Raw genomic sequence first — 18747 nt, 5'->3', positions numbered from 1 at the left:
GTGTTCTCTTTTCTCCACACTCTCTCTAGCATTTGTTATGTGTAGACTTTTTAATGATGGCCATTCTGACTGGTGTGAGGTGCTCATTGCAGTTTTGATTTCCATTTCTCTAATAATTAGTGATGGTGTGCATCTTTTCATGTGTCTACTGGCCATCTGCATGTCTTCTTTGGAGAAATGTCTATTAAAGTCTTCGGCCCATTTTTCAATTGGGTTGTTTTTCTGTTGTTGAGTTGTATGAGCTGTTTGTATATCTTGGAGATTAAGCCCTTGTCTGTTGCATCATTTGCAAATATTTTCTCTAATTCCATAGGTTGTCTTTTCGTTTTTGTTTTCGTTGTTGTTTTTATGGTTTTCTTTGCTGTGCAAAAGCCTGTACTTTTGATTAGGTCCCATTTGTTTATTTTTGTTTTCATTTCTATTGCCCTGGGAGACTGACCTAAGAAAACATGGGTACAATTTATGTCAGAGAACATTTTGCCTATGCTCTCTTCTAGGAGTTTTATGGTGTCATGTTTTATGTTTAACTCTTTAAGCCATTTTCAGTTTATTTTTGTGGATGGTTTGAGGGTGTGTTCTAATTTCATTGATTTACATGTAGCTGTCCAACTTTCCCAACACCACTATTTTATTTGTGTTAGGTGGACTGACCGAATGGATTTCATTTTAGGGTGTTTCCAACTTATATACTGAATACTGAATTTTCACCATTTTGGGTGCCAAAGTAGTACAAGCATTTCAATCATTTGCTCTGTTTGGTGAGGAAATAAATGTGGAGGGACAGACAGGATGCTTTTATTAGTGGGGTTTTTTTGACTTAAACTTTAAAAATAAAAACAGGAGGGGACCTTCAAGATGGTGGAGGAATAAGACGTGGAGATCACCTTCCTTCCCACAAATACATCATAAATACATCTACACATGGAACAACTCCTACAGAACACCTACTGAATGCTGGCAGAAGACCTCAGACTTCCCCAAAGGCAGGAAACTCCCCACGTACCTGGCCAAGTGGCTGACAGGGTCTTGGTGCTCCAGCCAGGTGTCAGGCCTGAGCCTCTGAGGTGGGAGAGCCGAGTTCAGGACATTGGTCCACCAGAGACCTCCCAGCCCCATGTAATACCAAACAGCAAAAGCTCTCCCAGAGATCTCCATCTCAACACTAAGACCCAGCTCCACACAACAACCAGCAAGCTCCAGTGCTGGACACCCTATGCCAAACAATAGCAAGACAGGAACACAACCCAGCCCATTAGCAGAGAGGCTGCCTAAAATCATAATAAATTCACAGACCCCCCAAAACACACCACCGGAGGCGGTCCTGCCCACCAGAAATACAAGATCCAGTCTCATCCACCAGAACACAGGCATCAGTTCCCTCCACCAGAAAGCCTACACAACACACTGAACCAACCTTACCCACTGGGGGAAGACACCAAAAACAACAGGAACTACGAACCTGGAGCCTGTGAAAAGGACACCCCAAACACAGGAAGTTAAGCAAAATGAGAAGACAGAGAAATACACACCAGATGAAGGAGCAGGGTAAGAACCCACCAGACCAAACAAATGAAGAGGAAATAGGTAACCTACCTGAAAAAGAATTCAGAATAATGATAGTAAAGATGATCCAAAATCTTGGAAATAGAATGGAAAAAATACAAGAAACGTTTAACAAGGACCTAGAAAAACTAAAGAGCAAACAAACAATGATGAACAACACAATAAATGAAATTTAAAATTCTCTGGGAGGAATCAATAGCAGAATAACTGAGGCAAAAGAATGGATAAGTGACCTAGAAGATAAAATAGTGGAAATAACTACCACAGAGCAGAATAAAGAAAAAAGAATGAAAACAATTGAGGACAATCTCAGAGACCTCTGGGACAACCTTAAACACACCAACATTCAAATTATAGGGGTCCCAGAAGAAGAAGAGAAAAGAAAAGGGACTGAGAAAATATTTGAAGAGATTATAGTTGAAAACTTCCCTAATATGCGAAAGGAAATAGACAATCAAGTCCAGGAAGCACAGAGAGTCCCATACAGGATAAATCTAAGGAGAAACACGCCAAGACACATATTAATCAAACTATCAAAAATTAAATACAAAGGAAAAATATTAAAAGCAGCAAGGGAAAAGCAACAAATAACATACAAAGGAATCCTCATAAGGTTAACAACTGATCTTTCAGCAGAAACTCTACAAGCCAGAAAGGAGTGGCAGGACATACTTAAAGTGATAAAAGGGAAGAATCTACAACCAAGATTACTCTACCCATCAAGGATCTCATTCAGATTCAACGGAGAAATTAAAACCTTTACAGACAAGCAAAAGCTAAGAGAACTCAGCACCATGAAACCAGCTTTAGAACAAATGCTAAAGGAACTTCTCGAGGCAGGAAACACAAGAGAAGGAAAAGACCTACAATAACAAACCCAAAACAATTAAGAAAATGGTAATAGGAACATACATATGAATAACTACCTTGAATGTAAATGGATAAATGCTCCAACCAAAAGACATAGACTGGCTGAATGGATACAAAAACAAGACCCGTATATATGCTGTCTATAAGAAACCCACTTCAGACCTGGGGACACATACAGACTGAAAGTGAGGGGATGGAAAAAGATATCCCATGTAAACGGAAATCAAGAGAAAGCTGGAGTAGCAATTCTCATATCAGACATAATAGACTTTAAAATAAAGACTATTACAGGAGACAAAGGACACTACATAATGACCAAGGGATCAATCAATCCAAGAAGAAGATATAACAATTGTAAATATTTATGCACCCAACATAGGAGCACCGCAATTTATAAGGCAAATGCTAACAGCCATAAAAGGGGAAATTGACAGGAACACAATCATATTAGGGGACTTTAACACCCCACTTTCACCATTTCATCCAAATGAAAATAAATAAGGAAACACAAGCTTTAAATGACACATTAAACGAGATGGACTTAATTGATATTTATAGGACATTCCATCCAAAACCAACAGAATACACTTTCTTCTCAAGTGCTCATGGAACATTCTCCAGGATAGATCATATCTTGGGTCACAAATCAAGCCTTGGTAAATTTAAGAAAATTGAAATCGTATGAAGTATCTTTTCCAACCACAACGCTGTGAGACTAGATATCAATTACAGGAAAAAAAACTGTAAAAAATACAAACACATGGAGGCTAAACAATACACTACTTAATAACCAAGTGATCACTGAAGAAATCAAAGAGGAAATCAAAAAATACCTAGAAACAAATGACAATGGAGACACGACAACCCAAAACCTATGGGATGCAGCAAAAGCAGTTCTAAGAGGGAAGTTTATAGCAATACAATCCTATCTCAAGAAACAAGAAACGTCTCAAATAAATGGCCTGACTTTAAACCTAAAGCAATTAGAGAAAGAAGAACAAAAGAAAACCCAGAGTTACCAGAAGGAAAGAAATCATAAAGATCAGATTAGAAATAAATGAAAAAGAAACAAAAAAACAATAGCAAAGATCAGTAAAACTAAAAGCTAGTTCTTTAAGAAGATAAACAAAATTGATAAACCATTAGCCAGACTCATTAAGAAAAAAACGGTGAAGACTCAAACCAATAGAATTAGAAATGAAAAAGGAGAGGTAACACCTGACACTGCAGAAATACAAAGGATCATGAGAGATTACTACAAGCAACTGTATGCCAATAAAATGGACAACCTGGAAGAAATGGACAAATTCTTAGAAAAGCACAACCTTCCGAGACAGAACCAGGAAGAAATAGAAAATATAAACAGACCAGTCACAAGCGCTGAAATTGAAACTGTGATAAAAAATCTTCCAACAAACAAAAATCCAGGACCAGATGGGTTCACAGGCGAATTCTATCAAACATTTAGAGAAGAGCTAAAACCTATCCTTCTAAAACTCGTCCAAAATATAGCAGAGGGAGGAACACTCCCCAACTCATTCTACGAGGCCACCATCACCCTGATACCAAAACCAGACAAAGATGTCACAAAGAAAGAAAACTACAGGCCAGTACCACTGATGAACATAGATGCAAAAATCCTCAGCAAAATACTAGCAAACAGAATCCAACAGCACATTAAAAGGATCATATACCATGATCAAGTGGGGTTTATCCCAGGAATGCAAGGATTCTTCAGTATATACCAATCAATCAATGTGATACACCATATTAACAAATTGAAGGTGAAAAACAATATAATCATCTCAATAGATGCAGAAAAGCTTTTGACAAAATTCAACACCCATTTATGATAAAAACCCTCCAGAAAGTAGGCATAGAGGGAACTTACCTCAGCATAATAAAGGCCATATATGACAAACCCACAGCCAACATTGTTCTCAATGGTGAAAAACTGAAACCATTTCCTCTAAGATCAGAAACAAGACAAGGTTGCCCACTCTCACCACTATTATTCAGCATAGTTTTGGAAGTTTTAGCCCCAACAATCAGAGAAGAAAAAGAAATAAAAGGAATCCAGATTGGAAAAGAAGAAGTAAAACTGTCACTGTTTGCAGATGACATGATACTATACATAGAGAATCCTAAAGATGCTACCAGAAAACGACTAGAGCTAATCAATGAGTGTGGTAGAGTTGCAGGATACAAAATTAATGCACAGAAATCTCTTGCATTTCTATACAGTAATGATGAAAAATCTGAAAGAGAAATTAAGGAAACACTCTCATTTACCATTGCAACAAACAGAATAAAATACCTAGGAATAAACCTACCTAAGGAGACAAAAGACCTGTATGCACAAAACTATAAGACACTGAAGAAAGAAATTAAAGATGATACAAACAGATGGAGAGATATACCGTGTTCTTGGATTGGAAGAATCAACATTGTGAAAATGACTCTACTACCCAAAGCAATCTACAGATTCAGTGCAATTCCTATCAAACTACCAATGGCATTTTTCACAGAAGTAGAACAAAAAATTGCACAATTTGTATGGAAACACAGAAGACCCCAAATAGCCAAAGCAATCTTGAGAAAGAAAAACAGAGCTGGAGAAGTCAGACTCCCTGACTTCAGACTATACTACAAAGCTACCGTAATCAAGACAGTATGGTACTGGCAAAAAAAAGAAATACAGATCAGTGGAACAGGTTAGAAAGCCCAGAGATAAACCTACACACGTATGGTCACCTTATCTTTGATAAAGGAGGCAAGAATATACAATGGAGAAAAGACAGCCTCTTCAATAAGTGGTGCTGGGAAAACTGGACAGCTACATGTAAAAGAATGATATTAGAACACTCCCTAACACCATACACAAACAGTAAACTCAAAATGGAATAAAGACCTAAATGTAAGGCCAGACACTATCAAACTCTTAAAGGAAAACATAGGCAGAACATTCTTTGATGTAAATCACAGCAAGATCCTCCTAGAGAAATGGAAATAAAAACAAAGATAAACAAACGGGACGTAATGAAACTTAAAAGCTTTTGCACAGCAAGGGAAACCATAAACAAGACGAAAAGACAGTCCTCAGAATGGGAGAAAATATTTGCAAATGAAGCAACTGACAAAGCATTAATCTCCAAAATATACAAGCAGCTCATGCAGCTCAATATCAAAAAAACAAACAACCTAATCTGAAAATGGGCAGAAGACCTAAACAGACATTTCTCCAAAGAAGATATACAGAATGCCAACAAACACATGAAAGGATGCTCAATATCACTTATCATTAGAGAAATGCAAATCAAAATTACAATGAGATATCACCTCACACCGATCAGAATGGCCATCATCAAAAAATCTACAAACAGTAAATGCTGGAGAGGGTGTGGAGAAAAGGGAACCCTCTGGCACTGTTGGTGGGAAAGTAAATTGATACAGCCACTATGGAGAACAGTATGGAGGTTCCTTAAGAAACTAAAAATAGAACTACTATATGACCCAGCAATCCCACTACTGGGCATATACTGTGAGAAAACCATAATCCAAAAAAGTCATGTACCACAATGTTCATTGCAGCTCTATTTACAATAGCCAGGATATGGAAGCAACCTAAGTGTCCATCGATAGATGAATGCATAAAGAAGATGTGGCACATATACACAATGGAATATTACTCACCCATAAAAAGAAATGAAATTGAGTTATTTGTAGTGCGGTGGAAGGACCTAGAGTTTGTCATACAGAATGAAGTGAGTCAGAAAGAGAAAAACAAATACTGTATGCTAACACGTATATATGGAATCTAAAAAATAAATGGTTCTGAAGAACCTAGGGGCAGGACAGGAATAAAGACGCAGATGTAGAGGATGGAGTTGAGGACACGGGGAGGGAGAAGGGTGAGCTGGGACGAAGTGAGAGAGTAGCATGGACATATATACACTTCCAAATGTAAAACAGATAGCTAGTGGGAAGCAGCCACATAGCACGGGGAGATCAGCTCGGTGCTTTGTGACCACCTAGAGGGGTAGAATAGGGAGGGTGGGAGGGAGACACAAGAGGGAGGAGATATGGGGATATATGTATACGTATAGCTGATTCACTTTGTTATACAGCAGAAACTAACACACCATTGTAAAACAATTATACTCCAATAAAGATATTAAAAAATAAAAAAAGTAAAAACAATTGAATTCTGCCCAGAATCAATAAGAAAATCTAGAGTGCTATTTCCTCCATTGCTCCCTCCCCACCCTCACACCTCATATCCATCCATCAGAGTTGAGATATGTCTTTATGGGGAAATGTAGCCTGATAAAATTGTAATCACAAACAAGTAAAAAATCACACTGTGCATCAATTCACCTTCCATAGATATACCATGTATATTAGTGACTTTCAGTTGTAATCTGAATGAGTTGTTGTGAGCTAATATATTTTGAATTATAGCCTTTTTAATGTCTCTCTGTGGCAAGAATAATTTATCTCAGTGCTGTCAGTCTGGGGTTTCAGCTTAGTGTGGCAAAGTTTGGTGAACGCTTTGAACTGGTACTATCTTCAGTATCTTTCTGAGTGAAATACGGAACTGTGAAATCCTGGTAGATAGTTGTCCTTCAGTTAAGAGGAGAGCAACAAAATAGATGTGCCTAGGTTGCCTGAAAGAACTTCTACTCATATCAACTTGAACAAGCTACTGAAATATTTAACCTAAGAATTTTAGGTTGCACACTGTCTGCCATGAGGAATCTAGGCTCTGGAGATGGGAGTTAATTAGGCTTATTTTCCTGTTGAGTTCATTACAGGATCTAAGAAATCAGTTCACCTTGTACAGTTCAGCCACCGTGGAGAGTAGGCTGGTTATTTGTTATCAAAGGCAGCTTCATTCATAAAGTTGGATCTTTGCTGAGACAGCAGCAGGTTTTAAAAGGGGGATACACCTTTTCTCAACAGAGTTTCCTGCCTGAGATGGTTGTAGAACCTACCAACAGGAGTGATTAGGAAGCTTACTGATGAGGCCGGAGACCACTGTGGACCTACTCGTTGCCAATGGTTGGAAGCAGATCTTTGCATGCTTGCCTGTGGAGCATGGGCTGGATTTTGGTTCTGACCTGTGCCCTGGGCTGGGTGCTTTTGTGCAGTACACAAACTACAACTGCACGCTGTGACTTGGAAAAGACCCAGTAGTAACACAGCACGATAAGGGGACAAAATGATCTAGTTCAGATCAATTTCACTGCTTTTAATATAATTTACTGGTATCGTACATTTTACTTAACTTGACCTTTCTAGCCTACCTGCTTTGGGTTGCATCTCTGTCTCCTCAGTGTGCCAGAAACACACCAGGCTCACTCATTCTGGTCTCCACATGTCAGCAAATAGTAACTGCTCCTTTTTTTCCACCTGGCTGTCTCCAGCTTATCCCTCAGGTCTCAGACCTTGCTTCTTGCAGGAAGTCTACCCTGAACTCACAAGGCTGAAGGACACCCCAGTTAGGTACCCCTTCTTGAACTCCCCCATAATAGCACTTACTACATTACAATATTGTACTCTCTGTTTTCTTGTCTGCATGTCTTTGTCAGCATATAAACTTCTTGAGACAAGAAATATGCTTGTCCTGTTCATAGCTGTATTCCAAAGATTATAGCGTAATACCTCACACCCATTAAACATTTATTGAAGAACAAATTCATAAATGCATGCGTACAAACTCCTGTTAGTTGATGGATTCTGAATATTTGCTTCAGCCTGATTTTACTGGTTGTGATAGGTTTTGCTGTTGAGTAAGTGATGCCACCTCACAAGTGTGAAAGGCAAATCCTTGGTGCGATGCTGCAGAAGGCTGTGGCGTGTTTCTCGGGAGTCTCCTGTTAATTGGCTTGTTGACTGAGGAGAGCCAACCTGGGTGAACGCACTGAAGGGTCCCGAATCATGTGACTCACTCAGATGATGATTTCAGAGCCAGAGAGTGATCGGGTCTTGGAAGAACAGAATTAGTTCTAAAACACACTCATCTTCTCTTGCCTCCTCTAGAACTGGAAGACGCAGCGCAGCGAGGAGTATGAAGCAGAAGGTAGGAATTGAGTGTGCATGGGGCCTGCCTGGGAAGGAGGGGCTGCCATTCACAGGGCACTCTCCACATCCCCTTCCTGCATCCCTTACCTTCTTACTAACCACCTTGCCTGCTGGAGGCCAACTAAGAAATAACCTGAAGAACAGCAGCAACAGAAAATTCATTCCCAGTTGAGAGCTCGTAGTTTTAAATGCTTGCATTTAGCATCATGCAAGATGTGGCAACTAAGATGTAGAATTTCACTTATGGGTTAATTACTCTCTTACATAGACTTTCACATTAATCTATGAACAATCCAAAACTAAATAGTTACCTGTTAAAATGTATCCCTTGACAGGGCTTCCCTGGTGGCGCAGTGGTTAAGAATCCGCCTGCCAGTGCAGGGGACACGGGTTCGAGCCCTGGTCCGGGAAGATCCCACATGCCGCGGAGCAACTAAGCCCGTGCGCCACGACTACTGAGCCTGCGCTCTAGAGCCCGTGCTCCGCAACAAGAGAAGCCACTGCAGTGAGAAGCCTGCGCACCACAACCAAGAGTAGACCCCGCTCGCCACAACTAGAGAAAGCCCGCGCGCAGCAACGAAGACCCAACGCAGCCAAAATAAATAAGTTTATGTTTAAAAAAATGTATCCCTTGACAAGTTTCAGATGTATTTAAGATAGATCAAAACACGTTGATATTCTGGCCAGCAGATGGCACTGTGGTTCAGCTGACGGAACCTCCGCCCACTTCACAGCCTACCCTGGATTAACTGTATTTAAGTGTAATTACATGTTCTCTAGGTCTCCAACCTGTAAAGACACAGTGGTGATGGGCTTAATGTCTTTGATAAATAGTAGGGGTAGCACTAAATGCTCTTCTCAACTCTCTAAGGTTCTTCCAGGCACACACAATCTTGTCAGTAATTAGCTCATGTTTAAGTAATGACTTTACAGAATCTCTAATATGGAAGTAAATTTTAACTACAAGTGAGAACTTTTAATAGAGGATAAATAAATTTTTATTTTTAAATAAGTAGTTTGATCCTTAAATCTTCAAATAGAACTTATCCTTAATATACCAGTAATTAATAACTTGCCCTGGCAAACATTTATTCTTTCAAGTTGGAATCCTTATAGGTCAGAATATTCGTATGTGTAAAGATTTGGAAACAGGCTAATCTTGCCTTTTATAATCATTTTATGATATCATGAAATTATTTCCTTCTCAGTAAAAACAGAGCTTAGACTAGAAAGAAAGTGGAGATAATAAAGTCCAGTAGCTATAGCTGAGGTAGGGCATATAAAGCTCCTTAGAATGGCTCTCAACCAGCCTTCTCTTCTGATCACTCCAAAGCCTAAGCCTGTGCATATTTTCCTTTGGAATAAAATAAGCCTAGAACCTTGGCATTACTGCACAGGAGATGGTATTTCTTACATAGGTATGACTGCCAATGAACAAAAAAGTGTCTGTTGGCCCTAGTTGCAGCCTAAGAACCAATAGTTCCACTTCATTTGAACTTCAGGATCAAATCAAATCAACATCTGTACTCTCTTTCTTATAGCATTTATTTTCAAAAAGCACATTTTTCTTTGAGAATAGGCTCTCAGTTCCTTTAGGGACAACACACTGTATACTTTTATTTTAGGCCAGTTAAGATTTTGGAACCCAGATGATTTGAATGCCTCACAAAGTGGGCCTTCCCCTCCCCAAGACTGGATAGAAGAGAAACTGCAGGAGGTTTGTGAAGATTTGGGGATCACCCGTGATGGTCACCTAAACCGGAAGAAGCTGATCTCCATCTGTGAGCAGTATGGTTTGCAGAATGTCGATGGAGAGGTAAGCCTTGCATCGTATTTTTATTCAGGAATAGTAATCATGATGAAAGCTAAACTGGCCACAGGCTAGGAATAGCCATATTTCAGTTTCCTGCAGCATGTTACAGAGACTCCATTCTCTTTTTTTCCTGGGAAGTCAGCCATGAAGATCCTGTCTCTGAGGACCTCATGCTGTATTGTGGAAAAGAAAAACTGACAATAGCTGACACTTACTGAACCCGTACTGTGTGCCCCTCACTGTGCTAAGCACATTACCCCACATTACTATCAGACACCAGTTCAGTGTAGCATGATGTCAGTCTATGTGTAGATGTGGCATTCACAGAGCAAAATGTGGGAAAGGTGTAGAGGAAGGACGAAGAGGGGAGTTTAGGAGATTTGAGTTGGGGGAATATTTTGAAGGGCAGGCTGGTAAGTTTTTTGGAGAGAAGATCTCAATATCACCCCTGGGTTCTTAAGCAGATTAAGTAATAATACACAGGAAAAACTTACTTGCTGAGGGTGGTCTGAACTTCTTTTATGGGATATAGTGGTGTAAAGAGAGCCTTAGATTAGGAGACGAGCCAGGAGCCATCACAATAATCTGGTCATGAAGAAAGGGAAAAGGGTAGGTTGGTGGTTTTGAAAATGTACAACAGAAGAGTCCTGAAGGAGCCCCCGAAAGACTCTTGCTCGGTAAAATTCTGAACTTTACGTTTTCTAAAAAATTAAGAGGGGTGGCAGGACTGGGTGCATGAACAGCCATGAAACATAAGAATGTAATTAATTCCAAGATATGTCTTTCAAAGAGCTGAAAATAAGGATTGGAGGGACTTAGAGCTTAGGGCTACAGTTGTAGCTTTGGGAAACTTTGATTATAATGATATTTGAAACCATGTTATCTGCTTGCTCAGAGGATAAGTGGTATTATTTTCCTAAACCAGAAAGAGGTTTATTATCAAAAGCTTCCAAGTAGTGTAGCTTGCAGAAAAGCTCTTTCCCCCACTTCTCCCTTGTGTATGTGACCATTGCACACCCTCTGACTACATTTTAATGGCTCAGTCGTCATTTCTTTTTCAGTGATGGCTGTTGAGTCATAAAATTAAATTCATCCTCCTAAATTATAAACCAGCGCAGTATGCAGAACCTTGGGTTGTTCTGCCAAGAAATATTGCACAAACTTGGATTATTTATCTAAGAACAAATCTTGGAATAAACTTAGCTATTTGTGGGGAGTTGCATTTTCTTCTGTGGTGGAGACTCCAGAACCCAGGAAAAGAAGCAGCACATTTATTTTCTTCTGATGTGAGGATGAGTAAAGGATTGCTAATTGAATGTAGCTTTTACTTAGTGTTTTTCCTCCCCACCAAAATCATGAAACGCTATAGTACTTTGTATTACTAGCTCTAGACCACAGCGGAGCTGAAAGTTCAAGATGATCTCATCAGCATACAACTTGGAATCCAAGAATTTTACGACTGAAAGCAATTTTAGATCTAGTCACCCCTCATTTTTATAGATAAAGAGAGAGATCACTGCTGCCTGTTGCCACCATCATGAAGGGAAACTAGATTCACTGTCTTAAGGCTAAAACTAGTGCCCTGCTTTCCAGAAGCAAGGACGACTGTAGGGCAGGGATGGCAAACTGTCACCCTAGCTGCCAAATATGACCTAAGGGCTACGTCGCCTACCCAATGTTTAAAAATTGAATTTTTTGCTATACTTTTTTAAATCAGGAGATTTTTCTAAAAATCAGAAGATTTGGCTCCATTTTGCTGGCAGTGAGAAGCAGCTAGCCCCTTTGGACAGGGCATGCACTCGTGTTCCAAGTTTAAAAGGCTCCACTTCCTAATGTCTCAAGACCATCCTGCCTCATTTATTTACATCACCTTCCTGGCCCCTCGGGGTATTTGTGATCCCTATTCTAGTGCATTATTTCCCAACTTACACATTGGGAAATCAACCATCCAAAGACCTGGCTGGTGATGGGGAGTAAGAATGTCCTCAGGGTTCTAGATTCAGCTCCTGCACAGACTGCAGGGGGTGCCCTAGTTGCCCACTGACTTGTATTCTTGTCAGCCCAGCCCTGCCCATCCACCCTCTTCTGAATCCACATCCCTTTATTCACTACTTGTCCACTCCCCCACGTACAATAACTGGCTGGATTTACTTACTCCAGCACTTCAGATGGATCAGGTGATGGGTGTTTAGGCAGTCAGGAAGCTGTGCATTGATTTGGCCAAGGTCACAGGGCCAACCCACGTGGAGCTAAGGTTAGAGCCAAATATGTTGATTCGCTTCAGTCAGCACACTTGGATTTTACTGTGACTTCTGGTTTGACAGTCCTGAAAGCCTAGTCCTCTAAGAAAGTGATCTTTTGGTTGATAAGAACCAGACGGAGAAGCTAAGGGAGCTTGGCAACTTCAGAATTTTGCCCCAAATACCTTTCCATCTGTTTCATCATATGCTTCTCTATTAGGAACTGTTGCTTCTTCCCAAGATTTCCACTCTTTAGAATCATTTTCTTGTTTCAGAGTCCTCTGCAGAGGAAGTGGTATAAAAACAAGGATAGAGACAGATGTTTCCTATTGGGTATGAATTGGAAAAAAAAAAAGCATTGGATAAAAGAAATGCCTCAGGCACTTAGATGAAGGATAAAATCAACAATTATGAGATGACAGGAGTCCTAGCAATAGTCCGGACTTAAGAAGTGAATATTGAAAATTTGAGGATTTGCTACAAAGAGGCCTTTGTTAGAATGGAACCAGGTGTAGGCTCAGATGCAACAAGAGTTAAGTTTGTTGCTTGTTCTATTCCTTGCTACTCAGCAAACTGGGCATCACCTTGTTAGAAATGCAGAATCTTAGGCCCTACCCCCAGATTTAACTATATCAGAGTCTGCATTTTAACAGGATTCTCAGGTGATTTCTGTTTTGTACACTGGGGGCATGTCCTATAGAAAAATTTTAGCCCCCCAAATAAAGAGGAAGCTGACTGTGAGGGTGGAGGTCTTCGCCTTCCCTCCCTGTTTTGCGGTATCCATGATTCATGCTGCTTATTCCCTTTTCCATTCCTCTATTAAGCTAGGGAACAAACCATCTCCTAGCAAGCCTCTAGAAGGGACTGTATGTGGTGAGGACTACTTGATAACTGTCACAGGGTGCAAAGTAGTCAGGCAAAATTCCCTTCTCTTTACATCTCTTGGAGGGACCCTTCTATTGTATACACATGAAATCCTTCCTATCCAGTCCTCACTTCTCCTGTGCTAAAGCAGTAAAAGAAATAAAGACCCCAAACACGCAGTGCTGTTCCAAGTAATGTTCTAAATCCCAAGTCATGGGTTTCAGACCCAAACTATTAGATCATTGCCATCTGTCCCAGACCCAATTCTGCCGTGCTAACGTACCAATTTCCAAAATTCAATATAAGCAAAATATCATGTGGAGTCACCGTAATATAACGGCTTAATGAATGTCTTAACTATTTTCCGTTGTTACAACACCGGGAAGCTATATCTTTATATTTTTAAGTAATTCTTTAATTCGCAAGAATAACATGTAGTAACATTAAAGATTACCCGTTCTAACAGTATGAGCAAAAGAGAAAACAGTTAAATGCTGAATTGCATAAAATTATGACAATGTTGAAAATGAATTTTATTTAGTTTATGTGAGGGGGAAGGACATATTACTAGAAAGGAAAAAAATTCAGTCAAGTGAGAATAAAGGGACATGTTATATTTCTGGAGTCCTGGGATCAAGAGTGGTGCCAATATCTGTTGGCTGGAAGTGTACTTTGGGCCTTGTGGGGTTTTTTGAATGAAATAGTTAAAATATATGGTTACCCTTTTCTAGATGCTTGAAGAAGTCTTCCATAATCTTGATCCTGATGGTACGATGAGTGTAGAAGATTTTTTCTACGGCTTGTTCAAAAATGGAAAATCCCTTACCCCATCAGCATCTACCCCATATAGACAATTGAAAAGGCACCTGTCCATGCAGGTAAGAAATAAATAGGAAGTGGTTTCTTTGTGAGTAGAAGTTAAAATCTATTTGAATAATTTCTAATGAATTAATCTGCTGTCTGAAGAAAAATACTGAGGAGAAAGAGAGGCAAAAGAAGAGTAGTAAAGAAAGACTGAACCAGTGGGGAAGGAAAAGTTGGGTTTGAGAAATGACCATAAATTACAGTAGGAAGACCACTAATTATGCCCCTTCGTGTTAGCTGTAGGTCAGAAGAAACCTGATGTTAAGTAGAGGCACATTTCCTCTATATGAAGGAACTCTCGGCCAGGTCCATGGTAGATAAGCTTTGCATTCTAGGCTGACTTAGGAAAGGGAGATCAAAGGGGCTGCGTGACTTCTTATCCTAGCAGTATAAATTAGAGAGACATGCCTTCTGCTCCTTGTGGTCAGGACTGACCAGTTTTGGTCTTGACCAACACCATGTTGCAACGCCTGAGCTTGCTTAAGTCTCTTTCTTCTTCCAGTCTTTCGATGAGAGTGGACGACGGACCACAACCCCGTCTGCGATGACAAGTACCATTGGCTTTCGGGTCTTCTCCTGCCTGGATGATGGGATGGGCTACGCATCAGTGGAGAGAATACTTGACACCTGGCATGAAGAGGGCATTGAGAACAGCCAGGAGATCCTGAAGGTGTGGCAGCTAAAATGAGAGAAAAATGACGAATTGGGGCAGGGTTGAAAAATTCCATTTTTTTGAAACTGTGATTTGATTCGATTTCTCCTTAATGATTCTTCTATTCACAAGATCTCAGACGTAAGAGGTAACTTTTCCTACGCACTTCAACCAGGATTATTGATAACCTCTTTCCATGTTTTTAATCCCTAAATTATTGATAAGAAATTTCTTAGCTGATCTCTGGTTGGTAAAGATTAGAGCTTTACCGTTGTGTTTATTTACAGTGCCAGATAGCAATTTTTTTAAAACATGCAAATAATCACGTTATGTTTTTCTTAGAGAGAGCTTAGTTATGCTGTAGATTGAATATTGTTCCTAAGCAATCACTAAAGAAATGTAAGCATCCAGCCTGGAGACTGTAAATTCAGTTCTGTGAGTTTGTATAACCTTCACATTTCCTGCTTTCACAGGATAGAACTTGTGATTGTCTTGAACTTGTTCTGATTTCTAGGCCTTGGATTTCAGCCTTGATGGAAATGTTAATTTGACAGAACTGACGCTGGCTCTGGAAAATGAACTTTTGGTTACCAAGAACAGCATTCACCAGGCAGCTCTGGCCAGCTTTAAGGCTGAGATCCGGCATTTGCTGTGAGTTAAGCAGAAGGTTCACCTGCTCTATCCCCTTTCATACTTGTCGAGCAAGTCATTCAGATGCCTGTGGCATACATTCTTCCATCCTGTACGCAGATGTGGCTAATCGCCTATCATCTCACTTCTGTGAAAATGAGGTAGAGCTTAGATTTGCATGTAGTCTTTTGAAGAGGAATGTCTCTTCAATGTCTGTGTGGAATGTCTGTGTGTTTTTGAAGGGTTTTGGTTGTCTTGGTTTTGTGTTTGTATTGAAGCAAGCCAGATGAGAGCTTTTTGGGGTCTACTTGTTGCTTAGAAACAGTTTCCCGCATACTTGGTTTCTTTCTGATTCTAGGGAGCAAGTTGATCAAGTGGTCAGAGAAAAAGAGAAGCTACGGTCAGATCTGGAAAAAGCTGAGAAGCTCAAGTCTCTAATGGCCTCAGAGGTGGACGATCACCACGCAGCCATAGAGCGGCGGAATGAGTACAACCTCAGGTACGACTGGCTGGACCAGGACCCTCCTTTCCCACCGCCCTGGCCCAGGGCAGTGGGGCTCAGCCTCCCTGCCCGCTTGGCCACACCTGGCCGGAGTGACTTAGGTGTGGCCAAGCCTCAAGGAAAGCAGGATTCACTAGACACTTTCTCAAGGAGCTTCCCATGTCTGTGACTCTGTGTTTCCATTTTTGGTGGATCCACGTAGGGACCTCTGAGGGATTTGATGGCAGCTTGTCAGTCTTTCCTCCTCACAGGAAACTGGATGAAGAGTACAAGGAACGAATAGCAGCCTTAAAGAATGAGCTTCGAAAGGAGAGAGAACAGATCCTACAACAGGTGGGCAAGCAGCGTTTGGAACTTGAGCAGGAAATTGAAAAGGCAAAAACAGAAGAGAATTACACCCGGGACCGCCTTGCCCTCTCTTTAAAGGTAATTATCCTATTGGTTGTACAGTCTGTGTCCCTGCTGGGAATACACATGGAAAACCACAGCTCTGTAAGAGGACAGGTCTGCACAGGGCTCATAAGTCTGCCCAGCTGGGTCATGACCGGACATGGTAGAGCCCCCACTGGGAGCTAGATTTCAGGAGTGTCTAGGCTTCTGGTTTGCCAACAGCGTATCTTGTTCTTACCCCCGGAAGTTGCACTGGGTCCTCAGGGCTGTTTGCCTCCTGGTTGATGCTCTGTTCCTTCCTTGCTCTCCCCCCTTCCTCATTCTTAGCAGATGACTTTATTTCCTGCCACACAGAGGCCATCAGCTTTGTTTCTTTGCTTCCAAATGTACCTTTTCCCTTATACATCCTCCTGTCCTTCCCTGTGCCTCAGTAGAAGAAGTGATCCTTCTCTTTATTGGACTCTGACACCAGATAATATGGTACAGTGTTATCTAGAGATAAAGGGTGGGCGGGGTGGGGGGGGGTCTGGCCTCAAGACTGCCTGGTTCCAATCTGGATACGACTACTTACAGAAAACCTTGATCAAGTTACTCAAACCTGTTTCTTAATGCACAAAAGAGGCACCATCCTAATACCTACCCCCATAGCAGTGATATGGAGATTAAATGAGTTGCTACATATACAGTATCTAGAAGGTAATAAGTACCTATGGAATATTCACTACTGTTGAAGTTATAAAAGGTTCCTGAAACTCCACACATCAAAAACTGAGCTAATTCTCACTTCCTAACCATCAAACTGCTTCCTCTCTGGCATTTTCTCCCTAATCTACATCACCACCTGTGCTGAAAGTCATAGAAGCTAAAGTCCTCGGTCATCCTTGATTATCAGTTTCTGAGTCCCGTTGATGCTCTGAAATGCTTCTCAGATTTATCCCATCTCTCCATTTTCACAGCCTCTGAAGAGGTTCACAATTCATCACGATTTCTCAGCTGACCTGTGTGCATCCTTTTTTCCATCTATCCAACCTCCATATTGTCACCGGAGTTACCTTACTTAAGAACACTTAAAATCATGCTGTTCCCTCTGTAAAAGTGCAACATAGCAGCACTGAAGGACCCTGAAAGGGAGCTTGTCCTCATGCCTTTCTAACCTCAGATCCTGCCAGCAACCCCCAGGGCCATGCCCTCAACCCTGCTGCACCTGCCCTCAGCTGTCTCAGTTCCTCAGTAAGCTGTTAGGCTCCTTCACTGCTTTCTCCAACACTGCAGGCCAAACTACTTTTTCATTCCCATTATACTTTTTTTTTTCTTGCCAGAAGATAGCATATTTTCTATCACATCATAGATAATTGTATCCATATCTGCCTCCCCGGCCACGGTCCCGATTGTGTGTTCCCTGTGGTCAGCAACAGAAGCTGATTGGTCAGTTTCCAGAGCATCAACACAGGCCCGATACACAGAATTTGCTCCTGATTGGTTGTTTTTTTTTTTTTTTGCGGTACGCGGGTCTCTCACTGTTGTGGCCTCTCCCGTTGCGGAGCACAGGCTCCGGACGCGCAAGCTCAGCGGCCATGGCTCACGGGCCCAGCCGCTCCGCGGCATGTGGGATCTTCCCAGACTGGGGCACGAACCCGTGTCCTCTGCATCGGCAGGCGGACTCTCAACCACTGTGCCACCAGGGAAGCCCTGCTCCTGATTGTTTTAACATCTAAATTTAGACACACTTTGGAAGATTAGAGTTGTAGAACTGGCATTTTGGGGGAAGGTAGTATTTTTTAAAAACACTTCAAGCACATTCTTTTTCACTCCATGTTACTGTGTGAGGGTGTGAACAAGAATGTATTTAAGATATATTGGCTCTATATTCTTTTGGCAAAATATACTTTGAAAATAATGTTCTTCCAATTATCCTTTAGCATTGGAATAGAAAATATGTCAAATGGCACATCCATGTGGTTTTATTTTTTTGACAAATGTGGGTGGAAATCTTACAAGTGTTTTATATACAGAAAAACCCCACCTTTTGTGGACTTTGGTTGATATGTTATTTTATTATAATAATTCAAAATAAAAATTATGAAAAACCTGTATGTATAGTTTTTACATCTTTAAACCAAAATAAAATTGTAAATTAAATATAACATATCTATATCATCATTAAATGAAAATTGTTAGAGCTATCCTACTTTTTATAGTTTTTTTGAGTTCTCTTTTGCTGTCAGATGAACAAGGTATTCTGCAGCCAGTCTTTCATCTGACAGTTTGTTGAGAA

General features: G+C 40.7%; 1 protein-coding gene across 15 annotated transcripts in view; it reads left to right on the top strand.

Moving 5' to 3' along the window:
• Positions 1 to 18747, top strand: part of NIN (ninein) — a 111856-nt gene that overhangs the window by 48188 nt on the left and 44921 nt on the right. For all 15 annotated transcript variants that reach the window (XR_003795724.1, XR_003795723.1, XM_029236169.1 and 12 more), the window contains 7 exons: positions 8476 to 8515; positions 10143 to 10333; positions 14166 to 14312; positions 14801 to 14968; positions 15465 to 15601; positions 15939 to 16079; positions 16334 to 16508. Coding sequence is in view for 13 of the 15 variants with exons in the window: in XM_029236169.1 (XP_029092002.1) it covers positions 8476 to 8515; positions 10143 to 10333; positions 14166 to 14312; positions 14801 to 14968; positions 15465 to 15601; positions 15939 to 16079; positions 16334 to 16508 (999 nt within the window). In the remaining 2 variants the exon portion in view is untranslated. The remainder of the gene's footprint in view (positions 1 to 8475; positions 8516 to 10142; positions 10334 to 14165; positions 14313 to 14800; positions 14969 to 15464; positions 15602 to 15938; positions 16080 to 16333; positions 16509 to 18747) is intronic.

Source organism: Monodon monoceros, unplaced genomic scaffold (genome assembly GCF_005190385.1).
Source record: "Monodon monoceros isolate NGI ecotype Baffin Bay Population unplaced genomic scaffold, NGI_Narwhal_1 Super_Scaffold_21, whole genome shotgun sequence".
NCBI classification, from domain to species: Eukaryota; Metazoa; Chordata; class Mammalia; order Artiodactyla; family Monodontidae; genus Monodon; species Monodon monoceros.
The sequence above is the reverse complement of the archived record's forward strand: the minus strand, read 5'-3'. Positions and strand labels throughout refer to the sequence as shown.